Source organism: Dendropsophus ebraccatus, chromosome 8, assembly GCF_027789765.1.
Source record: "Dendropsophus ebraccatus isolate aDenEbr1 chromosome 8, aDenEbr1.pat, whole genome shotgun sequence".
In the NCBI taxonomy this organism is placed as follows: Eukaryota; Metazoa; Chordata; class Amphibia; order Anura; family Hylidae; genus Dendropsophus; species Dendropsophus ebraccatus.
The window spans coordinates 4032628-4050451 of NC_091461.1; the positions used below are offsets into that span (position 1 = coordinate 4032628).

The 17824-nt window shown below is 50.8% G+C and overlaps 1 protein-coding gene across 1 annotated transcript; it reads right to left on the bottom strand.

The window, feature by feature from the left end:
• Positions 1-466: 466 nt before the first annotated feature.
• Positions 467-13721, bottom strand: LOC138798985 (zinc finger protein 134-like). Its single transcript, XM_069979641.1, has 2 exons — positions 13674-13721; positions 467-3518 (listed from the first exon to the last, which is right to left on the bottom strand). The coding sequence occupies exon 2, from the start codon at positions 3463-3465 to the stop codon at positions 2356-2358; it is 1110 nt and encodes a 369-aa protein (XP_069835742.1). The 5' UTR covers positions 3466-3518; positions 13674-13721; the 3' UTR covers positions 467-2355.
• Positions 13722-17824: the final 4103 nt, after the last annotated feature.

Consider the following 17824-nt stretch of genomic DNA (forward strand, 5'->3'; position numbering starts at 1 on the left):
ACGGCCTACATGTTACCACCATAGGACGGCCTACATGTTACCACTATAGGACGGCCTACACGTTACCACCATAGGACGGCCTACATGTTACCCCCATAGGTTGGCCTACATGTTACCACTATAGGACGGCCTACACATTACCACCATAGGACGGCCTACATGTTACCCCCATAGGTCGGCCTACATGTTACCACCATAGGTCGGCCTACACGTTACCATTATAGGTCAGCCTACACGTTACCACCATAGGACAGCCTACACGTTACCACCATAGGACGGCCTACACGTTACCACCATAGGACGGCCTACACGTTACCACCATAGGACGGCCTACACGTTACCACCATAGGACAGCCTACATGTTACCACCATAGGACGGCCTAAACTTTACCACCATAGGTCGGCCTTCATGTTATCGCTGCTCTCGATGACACCATTCACAGACTGAATATAATGAAGAAATCTTTGATGCACAAAATGTTTTACCATTTGACAATTTAATAAAAAATATTCAGAGTCTATATTAGTAACAAAGAACACCCAGCATATAACCAGATACAGCTAACACAAGACAACACTGAATGTCCTAAACCACGACCGATACATGAGTTCAGCCAGTTTAACCCCTGCAAGACCAGCTTATTTTGGCCCTTCACAACTGAGCAGTTTTTATCACACCTTCCAAGGGCTATAACCTTCTAACTTTTTCTATTGACACGGCTGTATGGAGGAGCTCGTCTTGCAGGTTGATTCATACAGTTTATTGGCCCCATTCCTTTTTTAAGGAAGGAAGAAAATGGGGGGGAAGCTACAAAGGTGTTTTCCCCTAACTCCAGAGATATAGAGATGGCCCCATTAACTCCATTAATGTAAATTGGAGCTCGGTCTCTTTCAGCATCTCAGTGACTGTATCCAGGCAGGACAGGGCCTGAGATCCCTTGTTCTCACAATAAGTGCAGGTCCCTGTGAGGTGTGGTTCACATCTATCTGTGGATAAGTCAAAAAATGTCCCAGATGGTAATACCCGTCTTACTACAGTATAAGAACCGTAACTATAATCACCCAGTATCTTAGCTTCATGAGGCTTTCAAGAAAAACATACAGATATATATTCTCAATGTATAGGGATCCAACCAGTGTCAATGAATAGCCTAATGCATAAAGGCATTGCTAATTACTAGGGACCCTAATCTTTCCATATTGGAGAGAACATCTCAAGTGGGTTAATTCATCCACCACCGCTTTCTCTGACGAGGTCCATGGTGTATGTGCAGAGGAAAGCATCTGCTGAAGAGGTCCATGATGTATACGCAGGGGAGTGCGTCTGCTAGAGAGGTCCATGGTGTATACGCAGGGGAGTGCATCTGCTGAAGCGGTCCATGGTGTATACGCAGGGGAGTGCATCTGCTGAAGAGGTCCATGGTGTATACGCAGGGGAGTGCATCTGCTGAAGAGGTCCATGGTGTATACGCAGGGGAGTGCATCTGCTGAAGAGGTCCATGGAGTATACGCAGCGTAGTGCATCTGCTGAAGAGATCCATGGTGTATACATAAAGGTGCGCAACTCCTGAAGAGGTCCATGGTTTATACACAGAGGAGCATGTCTCCTGAAGAGGTCCATGGTGTATACATAAAGGAGCGCGAATTCTGAAGAGGTCCATGGTTTATACGCAGAGGAAACCGTCTCCTGAAGAGGTCCATGGTGTATACGCAGAGAAGCGTGTCTCTTGAAGAGGTCCATGGTGTATACGCAGAGGACCGTGTCTCCTGAAGAGGTCCATGATGTATACGCATAGGAGCGTGTCTCCTGAAGAGATCCGCGGTGTATACGCAGAGGAGTGTGTCTCCTGAAGAGGTCCATGGTGTATACGCAGAGGAGCGTGTCTCCTGAAGAGGTCCATGGTGTATACGCAGAGGAGCGTGTCTCCTGAAGAGGTCCATGGTGTATACGCAGAGGAGCGTGTCTCCTGAAGAGGTCCATGATGTATACGCATAGGAGCGTGTCTCCTGAAGAGATCCGCGGTGTATACGCAGAGGAGCGTGTCTCCTGAAGAGGTCCATGGTGCATACGCAGAGGAGCGTGTCTCCTGAAGAGGTCCATGGTGTATACGCAGAGGAGCGTGTCTCCTGAAGAGGTCCATGGTATATACGCAGAGGAGCGTGTCTCCTGAAGAGGTCCATGGTGTATACGCAGAAGAGCGTGTCTCCTGAAGAGGTCCATGGTGTATACGCAGAAGAGCGTGTCTCCTGAAGAGGTCCATGGTGTATACGCAGAGGAGCGTGTCTCCTGAAAAGGTCCATTGTGTATAGGCAGAGGAGCGTGTCTGCTGAACAGCCTCATAGAATATGCCACCATCAGTAAAAGCTAATGGCCGGGGTGGAGTGGAGTCTCTGATGGACCACCAGGTTATGGTGGGTGCTAAAACGGGCTCCACAATCGGAACATGGGAATGGCTTTTCTCCAGTGTGAACTCTCTGGTGGGCCACAAAATGCCCATGATGGATAAAAGACTTGTCGCAGTAAGAACATGAAAACCTCTTTTCTTCCGTGTGGATTCTTTGGTGGGCGACAAAATGTCCGTGATGTATGAAGGCCTTACCGCAATAAGGACAGGAGAATCGCTTCTCTTCCATGTGAATCCTTTGATGGGCCATAAAGTGTCCCTTATGCATGAAGGTTTTCCTGCACAGGGGGCAGGTGTATGGGTTCTCCAGCTTGTGAGTCCTTGCATGCTTGTTCAGACTACTCTTTATTCGAAAGCTTTTGCTGCACTTTAAACAACAGAATGGCCGCTCACCAGTGTGTATCCTCTGATGGGAAACAAAGTACGACCTTTGGGAAAAGTTCTTCCCACAGTCAGAACAAGAGAACGGCTTCTCCCCCGTGTGAATTCTCTGATGGGTGATATAGTGGGTTCTGCGGGTAAAACCCTTCCCACACTCGTAGCATGAATACGACTTCTGGGAGGCATAGATTCTCTGATGGGAGTCATAGTTTATCTTCTGCCCATATAGTCCGTCTTTCTTAATGTGAGTTGATGGGTATTGTTGGCGATGATCTACAGGAGTATAAAAGTAGCTGTCTGTGAAGCGTTCTCCATTATATAACATGGGTTCTTCCTTAACACGATGGATGGGATATGGTGGATGATAAGTGGGAGCAGACAGGCCAGGGTTGGTGCACTGTCCATCACGACGGACCAGCTCTTTCTTGATAAGAGTTGGAGGAGACTGTAAGTGATCAGTGAAGTCGGGGAAATTTCTTTCATCATAAGAGACCGGTTCCTCCTTAATACGGACATAGGTATAAGGTGTATAATGTGAGAAGCCTCTTCCTCCACTGTAGGGGACCGGTTCTGCCTTAATGTGAACTGGACCAGTGTGTGGTTCTGTGGTGCGGTGAACGCCCTTCAGATCTGCTCGATATTGAATCTTCTCAGTCATCTCTTCCATTACATTATTCATTATGTTTTGTATCCAGTTTAGACTATTGTTGTGTCAGCTATCACATCCCATAACTGGTGAAGGAAACAATTCCATGTTATTATACATAAATACAACAATGCTGTCCCTATAGTAACCCACAACCCATTGCTGGTGTCTATAAGGGCCCGTTCACACTACGGATTCGGCGCGGAGATACCACTGGGAACCTCTGCCCGGGGACTCTGTGACAAATCCCTCCTGCTATGTCTCTGAATGGGAGGGCTTGCGCGCCTCTGCTCTCCGCTCAAAGAATTGACATCTCATTTCTTTGAGCAGAGAGGTGCAGAGAGCGGAGGCGGCCAAGCCCTCTGAGGTCACTTTCGGGGGACATGTTCTTGGTGTTAGAACATCAGTGTCTGACCTTGCATGATATCTCGACCATGTCTGTACTAACACCTGCCTCCGCCATGTCCGTACTCTCTCCCTGCTGTATCGGTGCTATATGTCCTATCTATGCTACCTGTCTTTTCTGTATCTAAGCTGTCTCAGACCATGTCTGCGGTACTTGTGTCTACCCTGATGATACTTCTCTGTGTCCTTGCTTCCACTATATACATCCCGGCTTCGCTATTATATACACCCCGGGCTGTGCTGTTATATACACCCCGGCTGTGCTATTATATACACCCCGGGCTGTGCTGTTATATACACCCCGGCTGTGCTATTATATACACCCCGGGCTGTGCTGTTATATACACCCCGGCTGTGCTATTATATACACCCCGGGCTGTGCTGTTATATACACCCCGGCTGTGCTATTATATACACCCCGGGCTGTGCTGTTATATACAACCCGGCTGTGCTATTATATACACCCCGGGCTGTGCTGTTATATAGACCAGTTGTTACCTACCCCTACTCCAGTTGTCAAATATCCCTACCCCAGTTGTTACCTATCCATATCCCTGTTCACACGTACAGGATCCACAGCAGATTTGAAGTTGGAGATTTAAAATAATTCATATCTGAGCCATCAAATCTGCTGTGGATCCTGTATGTGTGAACGCACCCTTACAGTTTCCTATTATAGCTACACTTTGCCTTGGGGTCACACACGTTTAGGACCAGTGAATATGACGACTATGACAACTGATCTGGTGCTGTCTCTCTGCCCCATGTCTGTAGTCTCTCTGCTGTGCCCCGTCTCTTCCATGTTTGTAGTCTCTCTCTCTGCTATGCCCCGTCTCTGCCATGTATGTAGTTTCTCTGCTGTGGCCCCTGTCTCTGCCATGTCTATAGTCTCTCTCTGCTGTGCCCCCTATCTCTGCCATGTATGTAGTCTCTCTCTCTCTGCTGTGCCCCCTATCTCTGCCATGTCTGTAGTCTCTCTGCTGTGGCCCCCTATCTCTGCCATGTCTGTAGTCTCTCTCTCTCTGCTGCCCCCCCTATCTCTGCCATGTATGTAGTCTCTCTGCTGTGCCCCCTATCTCTGCCATGTATGTAGTCTCTCTGCTGTGCCCCGTCTTTGCCATCTCTGTAGTCTCTCTGCTGTGGCCCCCTATCTCTGCCATGTCTGTAGTCTCTCTGCTGTGGCCCCCTATCTCTGCCATGTCTGTAGTCTCTCTGCTGTGGCCCCCTATCTCTGCCATGTCTGTAGTCTCTCTGCTGTGGCCCGTCTCTTCCATGTCTGTAGTCTCTCTGCTGTGGCCCCTGTCTCTTCCATGTCTGTAGTCTCTCTGCTGTGGCCCATCTCTTCCATGTCTGTAGTCTCTCTGCTGTGGCCCCTGTGTCTTTCATGTTTGTACTCTCTCTCCCTGCTGTGGCCCCTGTGTCTTCCAGGTCTGTAGTCTCTCTTTCTGCTGTGACCCCTGTCTCTTCCATGTCTGTAGTCTCTCTCTCTGCTGTGGCCCCTGTCTCTTCCATGTCTGTAGTCTCTCTCTCTGCTGTGCCCCTTGTCTCTGCCATGTCTGTAGTCTCACTCTCTGCTGTGGCCCCTGTCTCTTCCATGTCTGTAGTCTCTCTGCTGTGGCCCCTGTCTCTTCCATTTCTGTAGTCTCTCTGCTGTGGCCCCTGTCTCTTCCATGTCTGTAGTCTCTCTCTCTCTGCTGTGCCCTGTCTCTTCCATGTCTGTAGTCTCTCTGCTGTGCCCTGTCTCCACCATGTCTGTAGTCCCTCTCTCTCTCTGCTGTGCCCTGTCTCTTCCATGTCTGTAGTCCCTCTCTCTCTGCTGTGGCCCCTTTCTCTTCCATGTCTGTAGTCCCTCTCTCTCTCTCTCTGCTGTGCCCTGTCTCCACCATGTCTGTATTCGTGAGTTGACTTTAGGGAGATCAACCAAAACACCACAGAGACACTATCGCACGTAAGTGACCTAGCCAGACGTTCAAGCGGGATTCACGGACGTTGAGGAACATGTGACGGTATTTTGCATGTGCTGTCATGTTTTGACTGTGGCTTGTTGGAAGGAGGTTTGCTTGACTGGAGACCCCCTCGGCTTGCTTGTTCCTTCCAGGTAGAAGGTCTGGCTCCATCAGTGACGTTGAGAAACATGTGATGGTGTCTCTGCAGTATTTTTGTGTATTTGATTTCCCAGGGGGCAATGTTCCTAGATTTAGTGAAATTGAGAAACACGTGATGGTGTTTCTGTGGTGTTTTGGTTGATCTCCCTGAGGTCAGCCATCATTCTCTTGACTGCACTTACTAGGCTTTGCTTCCACTAGCCAGAATCCTACTCCACACTGATGAGGGGCAAATACCCCAAAACAACTCTCCGTGCTGAGCTATTTCACAAGTCCTGTATTTTTTTGACTGTGGCTTGTTGGAAGGTGGTGTCCTTGACTGGAGACCCCCTGGGCTTGGTTGTTCCTCCCCCGAGGAAGGTCTGGCTAGCTCACTGACGTTGAGAAACATGTGATGGAGTCTCCCCAGAATTTTTGCATATTTAATTTCCCAGGGGGCAATGTTGTGACTGATGTTGAGAGACATCACTCACTGTCCCTCTGCAGTGCCCAGTCTCCGCCATGTCTGTAGTTTCTCTGCTGTGCCTCGTCTCTGCCATGTCTGTAGTCTCTCTGCTGTTCTCCCTTTCTCTGCCATGTCTCTAGTCTCTCCACTGTGCCCCCTGTCTCTGCCATGTCTGTAGTCTCTCTGCTGTTCTCCCTTTCTCTGCCATGTCTCTAGTCTCTCCACTGTGCCCCCTGTCTCTGCCATGTCTGTAGTTTCTCTGCTGTGCCCCCGGGCTCCTTTATGTCTGTAGTCTGTCTCTCTGCTGTGCTCCCTGTCTCCACCATGTCTGTAGTCTCTCTCTCTCTCTGCTGTATTCCTTGTCTCTGCCATGTCAGCTATCTCTCTCTCTCAGCTGTGCCCCCAGTCTCTGCCATGTCTGTAGTTTTTCTCTGCTGTGCCTCCTGTCTCAGCCATGTCTGCAATCTCTCTCTCTACTGTGTCCCGTCTCTGCCAGTCTGTAGTCTCTCTCTGCTGTGCCCCCAGTCTCCACCATGTCTGTAGTCTCTCTACTGTGACCCGTCTCCACCATGTCTGTAGTTTCTCTTACATTGAGAAACATGTGATGGTGTCTCCCTAGAATTTTTGCATATTTGATTTCCCAGGGGGCAATGTTCCCAGATTCACTGATGTTGTGACTGATGTTAAGAGACGTCACCGGCTGTCTCTCTGCAGTGCCCAGTCTCTGCCATGTACATGTATGTAGTCTCTCTGCAGTGCCCAGTCTCTGCCATGTACATGTATGTAGTCTCTCTGCAGTGCCCAGTCTCTGCCATGTCTGTAGTCTCTCTGCTGTGCCCCGTCTCTGCCATGTCTGTAGTCTCTCTGCTGTGCCCTCTGTCTCTGCCATGTCTGTAGTCTCTCTCTCTGCTGTGCCCAGTCTCCGCCATGTCTGTAGTCTCTCTCTCTGCTGTGCCCCCTGTCTCCACCATGTCTGTAGTCTCTCTGCAGTGCCCAGTCTCTGCCATGTCTGTAGTCTCTCTGCAGTGCCCAGTCTCTGCCATGTATGTAGTCTCTCTGCAGTGCCCCATATCTCTGCCATGTCTGTAGTCTCTCTGCCGTGCCCCGTCTCCACCATGTCTGTAGTCTCTCTGCCGTGCCCAGTCTCCACCATGTCTGTAGTCTCTCTGCCGTGCCCCGTCTCCACCATGTCTGTAGTCTCTCTGCAGTGCCCAGTCTCTGCCATGTCTGTAGTCTCTCTGCTGTGCCCCCTGTCTCCACCATGTCTGTAGTCTCTCCGCTGTGCCCCCTGTCTGCACCATGTCTGTAGTCTCTCCGCTGTGCCCCCAGTCTCCACCATGTCTGTAGTCTCTCTGCAGTGCCCAGTCTCTGCCATGTCTGTAGTCTCTCTGCTGTGCCCAGTCTCTGCCATGTCTGTAGTCTCTCCGCTGTGCCCCCTGTCTCCACCATGTCTGTAGTCTCTCTGCAGTGCCCAGTCTCTGCCATGTCTGTAGTCTCTCTGCAGTGCCCCGTCTTCACCATGTCTGTAGTCTCTCTCTCTGCTGTGCCCCCTGTCTCCGCCATGTCTGTAGTCTCTCTCTCTGCTGTGCCCCGTCTCCGCCATGTCTGTAGTCTCTCTCTCTGCAGTGCCCCGTCTCCGCCATGTCTGTAGTCTCTCTCTCTGCTGTGGCCCCTGTCTCTTCCATGTCTGTAGTCCCTCTCTCTCTCTCTCTCTGCTGTGGCCCCTGTCTCTGCCATGTCTGTAGTCTCTCTCTCTCTGCTGTGCCCTGTCTCCACCATGTCTGTAGTCCCTCTCTCTCTCTGCTGTGCCCTGTCTCTTCCATGTCTGTAGTCTCTCTCTCTCTGCTGTGGCCCGTCTCTTCCATGTCTGTAGTCCCTCTCTCTCTGCTGTGGCCCCTGTCTCTTCCATGTCTGTAGTCTCTCTCTCTCTGCTGTGGCCCCTTTCTCTTCCATGTCTGTAGTCCCTCTCTCTCTCTCTCTGCTGTGCCCTGTCTCCACCATGTCTGTATTCGTGAGTTGACTTTAGGGAGATCAACCAAAACACCACAGAGACACTATCGCACGTAAGTGACCTAGCCAGACGTTCAAGCGGGATTCACGGACGTTGAGGAACACGTGACGGTATTTTGCATGTCCTGTCATGTTTTGACTGTGGCTTGTTGGAAGGAGGTTTGCTTGACTGGAGACCCCCTCGGCTTGCTTGTTCCTTCCAGGTAGAAGGTCTGGCTCCATCAGTGACGTTGAGAAACATGTGATGGTGTCTCTGCAGTATTTTTGTGTATTTGATTTCCCAGGGGGCAATGTTCCTAGATTTAGTGAAATTGAGAAACACGTGATGGTGTTTCTGTGGTGTTTTGGTTGATCTCCCTGAGGTCAGCCATCATTCTCTTGACTGCACTTACTAGGCTTTGCTTCCACTAGCCAGAATCCTACTCCACACTGATGAGGGGCAAATACCCCAAAACAACTCTCCGTGCTGAGCTATTTCACAAGTCCTGTATTTTTTTGACTGTGGCTTGTTGGAAGGTGGTGTCCTTGACTGGAGACCCCCTGGGCTTGGTTGTTCCTCCCCCGAGGAAGGTCTGGCTAGCTCACTGACGTTGAGAAACATGTGATGGAGTCTCCCCAGAATTTTTGCATATTTAATTTCCCAGGGGGCAATGTTGTGACTGATGTTGAGAAACATCACTCACTGTCCCTCTGCAGTGCCCAGTCTCCGCCATGTCTGTAGTTTCTCTGCTGTTCTCCCTTTCTCTGCCATGTCTCTAGTCTCTCCGCTGTGCCCCCTGTCTCCGCCATGTCTGTAGTCTCTCTGCTGTGCCTCGTCTCTGCCATGTCTGTAGTCTCTCCGCTGTGCCCCCTGTCTCTGCCATGTCTGTAGTCTCTCTGCTGTTCTCCCTTTCTCTGCCATGTCTCTAGTCTCTCCGCTGTGCCCCCTGTCTCTGCCATGTCTGTAGTTTCTCTGCTGTGCCCCCGGGCTCCTTTATGTCTGTAGTCTGTCTCTCTGCTGTGCTCCCTGTCTCCACCACGTCTGTAGTCTCTCTCTCTGCTGTATTCCCTGTCTCAGCCATGTCTGCAATCTCTCTCTCTCTGCTGTGCCCCCTGTCTCTGCCATGTCAGCTATCTCTCTCTGCTGTGTCCCATCTCTGCCAGTCTGTAGTCTCTCTCTGCTGTGCCCCCTGTCTCTGCCATGTCTGCAATCTTTCTCTCTCTCTGCTGTGCCCCCTGTCTCTGCCATGTCAGCTATCTCTCTCTCAGCTGTGCCCCCAGTCTTTGCCATGTCTGTAGTCTCTCTCTCTGCTGTGCCCCCTGTCTCCACCATGTCTGTAGTCTCTCTGCAGTGCCCAGTCTCTGCCATGTCTGTAGTCTCTCTGCAGTGCCCAGTCTCTGCCATGTATGTAGTCTCTCTGCAGTGCCCCATATCTCTGCCATGTCTGTAGTCTCTCTGCCGTGCCCCGTCTCCACCATGTCTGTAGTCTCTCTGCAGTGCCCAGTCTCTGCCATGTCTGTAGTCTCTCTGCAGTGCCCAGTCTCTGCCATGTCTGTAGTCTCTCTGCAGTGCCCCATATCTCTGCCATGTCTGTAGTCTCTCTGCCGTGCCCAGTCTCCACCATGTCTGTAGTCTCTCTGCAGTGCCCAGTCTCTGCCATGTCTGTAGTCTCTCTGCAGTGCCCAGTCTCTGCCATGTCTGTAGTCTCTCTGCAGTGCCCCCTATCTCTGCCATGTCTGTAGTCTCTCTGCTGTGCCCCGTCTCCGCCATGTCTGTAGTCTCTCTGCTGTGCCCCCTGTCTCCACCATGTCTGTAGTCTATCTGCAGTGCCCCGTCTCCGCCATGTCTGTAGTCTCTCTCTCTGCTGTGCCCCCTGTCTCCGCCATGTCTGTAGTCTCTCTCTCTGCTGTGCCCCCTGTCTCCGCCATGTCTGTAGTCCCTCTGCTGTTCCCCCTGTCTCCACCATGTCTGTAGTCCCTCTGCTGTGCCCCCTGTCTCCGCCATGTCTGTAGTTTCTCTGCTGTGCCCCCTGTCTCCGCCATGTCTGTAGTTTCTCTGCTGTGCCCCGTCTCCGCCATGTCTGTAGTCTCTCTGCTGTTTCCCCTTTCTCTGCCATGTCTGTAGTCTCTCTCTCTCTCTGTTGTGCCCACTGTCTCTGTCATGTCTATAGTCTCTCTGCTATGTCGCCTGTCTCTGCCATGTCTGTATTCTCTCTCTCTCTGCTATGCCTCGCCTCCACCATGTCTCTGCTGTGCCCCCTGTCTCTGCCATATCTGTAGTCTCTCTGTTGTTCTCCCTTTCTCTGCCATGTCTCTAGTCTCTCTCTCGCTCTCTGTTTTGCCCCCTGTCTCTACCATGTCTGTAGTTTCTCTGCTGTGCCCCCTATCTCTACCATGTCTGTAGTCTCTCTCTCTGCTGTGCCCCGTGTCTCTGCCATGTCTGCAGTCTCCCTCTCTGCTGTGCCCCCTGTCTCTGCCATGTCTGTAGTCTCTCTCCGCTGTGCCCCCGTCTCTGCCATGTCTGTAGTCTCTCAGCTGTACCCCCTGTCTCTGCCATGTCTGTAGTTTTTCTCTGCTGTGCCTCCTGTCGCTGCCATATCTGTAGTCTATCTACTGTGACCCGTCTCCACCATGTCTGTAGTCTCTCTCTATCTGTTGTGCCACCTGTCTCCACCACGTCTGTAGTCTCTCTCTGCTGTGCCCCCTGTCTCCACCATGTCTGTAGTCTCTCTCTGCTGTGCCACCTGTCTCCACCACGTCTGTAGTCTATCTACTGTGACCCGTCTCCACCATGTCTGTAGTCTCTCTCTATCTGTTGTGCCACCTGTCTCCACCACGTCTGTAGTCTCTCTCTGCTGTGCCCCCTGTCTCCACCATGTCTGTAGTCTCTCTCTGCTGTGCCACCTGTCTCCACCACGTCTGTAGTCTATCTACTGTGACCCGTCTCCACCATGTCTGTAGTCTCTCTCTCTGCTGTGCCCCCTGTCTCTGCTATGTCTGTAGTCTCTCTGCTGTGCCCCCTGTCTCTGCTATGTCTGTAGTCTCTCTCTGCTGTGCCCCCTGTCTCTGCTATGTCTGTAGTCTCTCTGCTGTGCCCCCTGTCTCTGCTATGTCTGTAATCTCTCTCTCCGCTGTGTCCCCTGTCTCCACCATGTCTGTAGTCTGTTTCTCTGCTGTGTACATTATATTCATGTATACTGTGTATTATATCCCTGTATACTGTATGTTATATCCCTGTATGCTGTATATTATATCCCTGTATAATGTATGTGTGTATATATCCCTGTATACTGTATATTATATCCCTGTATACTGTGTGTGTATGATATCCCTGTATACTGTATATTATATCCCTTTATACTGTATGTTATATCCCTGTATACTGTATATTATATCCCTGTATACTGTGTGTATATATCTCTGTATACTGTGTGTATATATGCCTGTATACTGTATATTATATCCCTGTATACTGTGTATTATATCCCTGTATACTGTATATGTGTATATTATATCCCTGTATACTGTGTGTATACTGTATATCCCTGTATACTGTATATTAAATCCCTGTATACTGTATATTATATCCCTGTATACTGTGTGTGTATTATATCCCTGTATACTGTGTGTATACTGTATATTATATCCCTGTATACTGTGTGTGTATTATATCCCTGTATACTGTATATTATATCCCTGTATACTGTATATTATATCCCTGTATACTGTGTGTGTATTATATCCCTGTATACTGTGTATTATATCCCTGTATACTGTATATGTGTATATTATATCCCTGTATACTGTGTGTATACTGTATATCCCTGTATACTGTATATTAAATCCCTGTATACTGTATATTATATCCCTGTATACTGTGTGTGTATTATATCCCTGTATACTGTGTGTATACTGTATATTATATCCCTGTATACTGTGTGTGTATTATATCCCTGTATACTGTATATTATATCCCTGTATACTGTATATTATATCCCTGTATACTGTGTGTGTATTATATCCCTGTATACTGTGTGTGTATATCCCTGTATACTGTGTGTATACTGTATATCCCTGTATACTGTATATTATATCCCTGTATACTGTATATTATATCCCTGTATACTGTGTGTGTATATCCCTGTATACTGTATATTATATCCCTGTATACTGTGTGTATACTGTATATCCCTGTATACTGTATATTATATCCCTGTATACTGTATATTATATCCCTGTATACTGTATATGTGTATATTATATCCCTGTATACTGTATATGTGTATATTATATCCCTGTATACTGTATGTTATATCCCTGTATACTGTGTGTATTATATCCCTGTATACTTTGTGTATACTGTATATTATATCCCTGTATACTGTATATTAAATCCCTGTATACTGTATATTATATCCCTGTATACTGTGTGTATTATATCCCTGTATACTGTGTGTATATCCCTGTATACTGTATATTATATCCCTGTATACTGTGTATTATATCCCTGTATACTGTATATGTGTATATTATATCCCTGTATACTGTGTGTATACTGTATATCCCTGTATACTGTATATTAAATCCCTGTATACTGTATATTATATCCCTGTATACTGTGTGTATTATATCCCTGTATACTGTGTGTATATCCCTGTATACTGTATATTATATCCCTGTATACTGTGTGTGTATTATATCCCTGTATACTGTATATTATATCCCTGTATACTGTATGTTATATCCCTGTATACTGTATATTATATCCCTGTATACTGTATGTTATATCCCTGTATACTGTATATTATATCCCTGTATACTGTATATTATATCCCTGTATACTGTGTGTATTATATCCCTGTATACTGTGTGTGTATATCCCTGTATACTGTGTGTATACTGTATATCCCTGTATACTGTGTGTGTATTATATCCCTGTATACTGTATATTATATCCCTGTATACTGTATATTATATCCCTGTATACTGTATATTATATCCCTGTATACTGTATGTTATATCCCTGTATACTGTATATTATATCCCTGTATACTGAGTGTGTATATCCCTGTATACTGTATATCCCTGTATACTGTGTGTGTATATCCCTGTATACTGTATATTGTGTGTATACTGTATATTATATCCCTGTATACTGTATATTATATCCCTGTATACTATATCCCTGTATACTGTGTGTGTATATCCCTGTATACTGTATCCCTGTAAGCATCAGCAGCCCTCATCAGACACAGGATCCCTCTCACTGCTCTACTGCTCCACCTCACAGCACTCACCTCACAGGGAGGCCATATCTTGCAAACACGGCCCCTTCAGGAACCACTTCCGGTCTGACACCTATCACTTCCGTGTTTGCGTTCCAGCTGTCAGACGCTCTGCGTTCCAGGTCGCTGTAGCCTACCCTGTTGCTGAAGCGTATCATGGTATAAGCCGTTCTCTGCTGCCATCTACTGGTGGATCTCAGAACTGCGGCTGAGGGGAATCTGCAGGTCACAGCTCTGCACCCCAAGCTATGTCAGAGCAGATGAGTGTGCAGCTTGTAATAATATCATAGGGATGGCTGCTGATCGCCATGAATGGGAGCACACCTGCGGCCGCCATCACTGCCCTGCATTATATACCCCGCCATACACTCCTTTTATAAATGGACAATGGTACTGTCCAGAATCTCCACTTACTGGAGAAACCAACTGGGAGAGGGGGGCGCAGTGCAGCTCCTGGTTCCACCTCCATGACGTCATAGACCCAGAAGGGCCGGTTATACAGACACTATAGTCACCAGACGCTTAGAGGACCACGACTTCTGATATATTAAGGAAGAACCAGAATCTTGTAAAAGCCACCATTGCAAAGAGGCCAAGGTGGAGGCGTTGTCTACTGCCGGAGGAACTCTGACCCACCCCATGTCTCTGCCAGCAAAGAGGAGCCGCGCACAGACAGTAATACGGGTCACGTGGACACCCAGTATATATCTACTTATATTAGGAAGGAATCAGATTACATGAATATTGTCAGAACGTCCACGGCCACTGTCTATATTCAGTAAGAATCGTCCGTCTCAAGCAATGAAGGAAGCACAGAGTATTTAAGTATTAAGGGAGGGGCAGATTAATGTGATAAAGGAAACATCATGGATGGACAAAGGTTTTCATTATTGGCGAGTTATCCAGCATTTACAAATATATATGGCCTGTATTCAGGGGAGGCCATCAGTATGACATTAGTGGGGTCAGACTCCAGGCTCGGCACTCGTGCACCCCTTAAAGCGGACAATCAAAACTGTTCATACAAAGGTTGGGAAGTGGAGTCCAACCATACCTGAAGTTGTGGTCATGTAGCTTACCTGGAGAGGAAAGAAGTGGACGACAGTACCCCCGCACCGGTACTGACCAGACAGAGGCCCGCACCGGTACTGACCAGATGGAGGCAACACACTAGAACTGACCAGACAGAGGCCCGCACCGGTACTGACCAGATGGAGGCAACACACTAGAACTGACCAGACAGAGGCCGGCACCGCTACTGACCAGATAGAGGCCCGCACCGCTACTGACCAGACAGAGGCCGGTACCGCTACTGACCAGATAGAGGCCCGCACCGCTACTGACCAGATGGAGGCAACACGCCGGTACTGACCAGATGGAGGCAACACACCGGTACTGACCAGACAGAGGCCCGCACCGCTACTGACCAGATAGAGGCCCGCACCGCTACTGACCAGACAGAGGCCGGCACCGCTACTGACCAGATAGAGGCAACACGCCGGTACTGACCAGATGGAGGCAACACACCGGTACTGACCAGATGGAGGCAACACACCGGTACTGACCAGACAGAGGCCCGCACCGGTACTGACCAGACAGAGGCCCGCACCGGTACTGACCAGACAGAGGCCCGCACCGGTACTGACCAGACAGAGGCCCGCACCGCTACTGACCAGATGGAGGCAACACACCGGTACTGACCAGATGGAGGCAACACACCGGTACTGACCAGACAGAGGCCCGCACCGGTACTGACCAGACAGAGGCCCGCACCGGTACTGACCAGACAGGGGCAGGTGGCTGTGGAATGATCTGTGCCGAGGGGCAGGTGGCTGTGGGATGGTCTGTGCTGAGGGGCCGGTGGCTGTGGGATGGTCTGTGCTGAGGGGCCGGTGGCTGTGGGATGGTCTGTGCCGAGGGGCCGGTGGCTGTGAGATCGTCTGTGCCGAGGGGCCGGTGGCTGTGGGGTGGTCTGTGCTGAGGGGCCGGTGGCTGTGGGATGGTCTGTGCTGAGGGGCCGGTGGCTGTGAGATCGTCTGTGCTGAGGGGCCGGTGGCTGTGAGATCGTCTGTGCCGAGGGGCCGGTGGCTGTGGGGTGGTCTGTGCTGAGGGGCCGGTGGCTGTGAGATCGTCTGTGCCGAGGGGCCGGTGGCTGTGGGATGGTCTGTGCCGAGGGACCGGTGGCTGTGGAATGATCTTTGCCGAGGGGCAGGTGGCTGTGGGATGGTCTGTGCCGAGGGGCCGGTGGCTGTGGGGTGGTCTGTGCTGAGGGCCGGTGGCTGTGAGATCGTCTGTGCCGAGGGGCCGGTGGCTGTGGAATGATCTGTGCCGAGGGGCAGGTGGCTGTGGGATGGTCTGTGCCGAGGGGCCGGTGGCTGTGGGATGGTCTGTGCCGAGGGGCCGGTGGCTGTGGTATGGTCTGTGCCGAGGGGCCGGTGGCTGTGGGATGGTCTGTGCCGAGGGGCCGGTGGCTGTGGGATGGTGTGTGCCGAGGGGCCAGTGGCTGTGGTATGGTCTGTGCCGAGGGGCCGGTGGCTGTGGGATGGTCTGTGCCGAGGGGCCGGTGGCTGTGGTATGGTCTGTGCCGAGGGGCCGGTGGCTGTGGGATGGTCTGTGCCGAGGGGCCGGTGGCTGTGGGATGGTTTGTGCCGAGGGGCCGGTGGCTGTGGAATGGTCTGTGCTGAGGGGCCGGTGGCTGTGGGATGGTGTGTGCTGAGGGGTCGGTGGCTGTGAGATCATCTGTGCCGAGGGGCTGGTGGCTGTGGGATGGTCTGTGCCGAGGGGCCGGTGGCTGTGGGATGGTGTGTGCCGAGGGGCCGGTGGCTGTGGGATGGTCTGTGCCGAGGGGCCGGTGGCTGTGAGATCGTCTGTGCCGAGGGGCCGGTGGCTGTGGGGTGGTGTGTGCTGAGGGGTCGGTGGCTGTGGGATGGTTTGTGCCGAGGGGCCGGTGGCTGTGGAATGGTCTGTGCTGAGGGGCCGGTGGCTGTGGGATGGTGTGTGCTGAGGGGTCGGTGGCTGTGAGATCATCTGTGCCGAGGGGCTGGTGGCTGTGGGATGGTCTGTGCCGAGGGGCCGGTGGCTGTGGGATGGTCTGTGCCGAGGGGCCGGTGGCTGTGGGATGGTGTGTGCCGAGGGGCCGGTGGCTGTGGGATGGTCTGTGCCGAGGGGCCGGTGGCTGTGAGATCGTCTGTGCCGAGGGGCCGGTGGCTGTGGGATGGTCTGTGCAGAGGGGCCGGTGGCTGTGGGATGGTCTGTGCCGAGGGGCCAGTGGCTTTCAGATCATCAATGAGACAGGAGGAGGAGGAGGGTGAAGGCTTCTCACGTGTATTCCAAAAAGAAGTCCATGCTGCATTAGAACAACCACAGCTAATGGAAAACGGTCAGAGGGCGGTGAACGCTCGGTCCACTGAATTTTCAGAGTTTACATTGAACCACAAGTGCAGTCGGTGGTCAGTGATATAGTTTGGTCCACTATAATCCTCCAATAAAGGGTTCTTATAAAGTGAATCCCAGTGCAGCCTTTGTGGGGGGGCAGTGACATAGTTGTGTCCACTGTATCCGGGATCCGGCCGGTGAAATTGTTTAGGTCCACTCTTCAGGCCAAATGAAGGGTTCCTCTTTACACTACCGCCACAGCCGCCGGCCACCTGCAGATCTTCCCGGTCACCTACCCGGCTCTTCCAGCTGTAAACGTACCCGGGTGATCGACTGCCCGCTCTGCCCATCACGTAAGAAAACTTTGATTATTATTTTCCCCATGGGACTTTAAATTAAAATTCCAATAAAAATTTCAATTCATAGTAAAACTATCTGACGTCAAATGAAAAATATTTTTCTGAGAGTCCCCACAGCCGGCCTTGCATGTTATCCACCCGCCCTGTTTCTCCTAAAACAGAAAACCCTATGTACCAGCTGTCTGGATGAGGAGGAGAGAGGCCGGGGGTAAATCAAGGAAGGCGGAGTGAGAGGCCGGGGGTAGATCAGGGAAGGCGGGGAGAGAGGCCGGGGGTAGATCAGGGAAGGCGGGGAGAGAGGCCGGGGGTAGATCAGGCAGGTGGGGAGAGAGATGCCGTGGGTAGATCGGGGCAAGTGGGGGGAGAGGCCGGGGGTAGATCGGGGCAGGTGGGGGGAGAGAGGCCGGGGATAGATCGGGGCAGGTGGGG

Bases quoted from the DNA above. Each gene is read 5' to 3' on its own strand.
- LOC138798985 (XM_069979641.1), bottom strand. From the start codon at position 3,465: ATGAATAATGTAATGGAAGAGATGACTGAGAAGATTCAATATCGAGCA.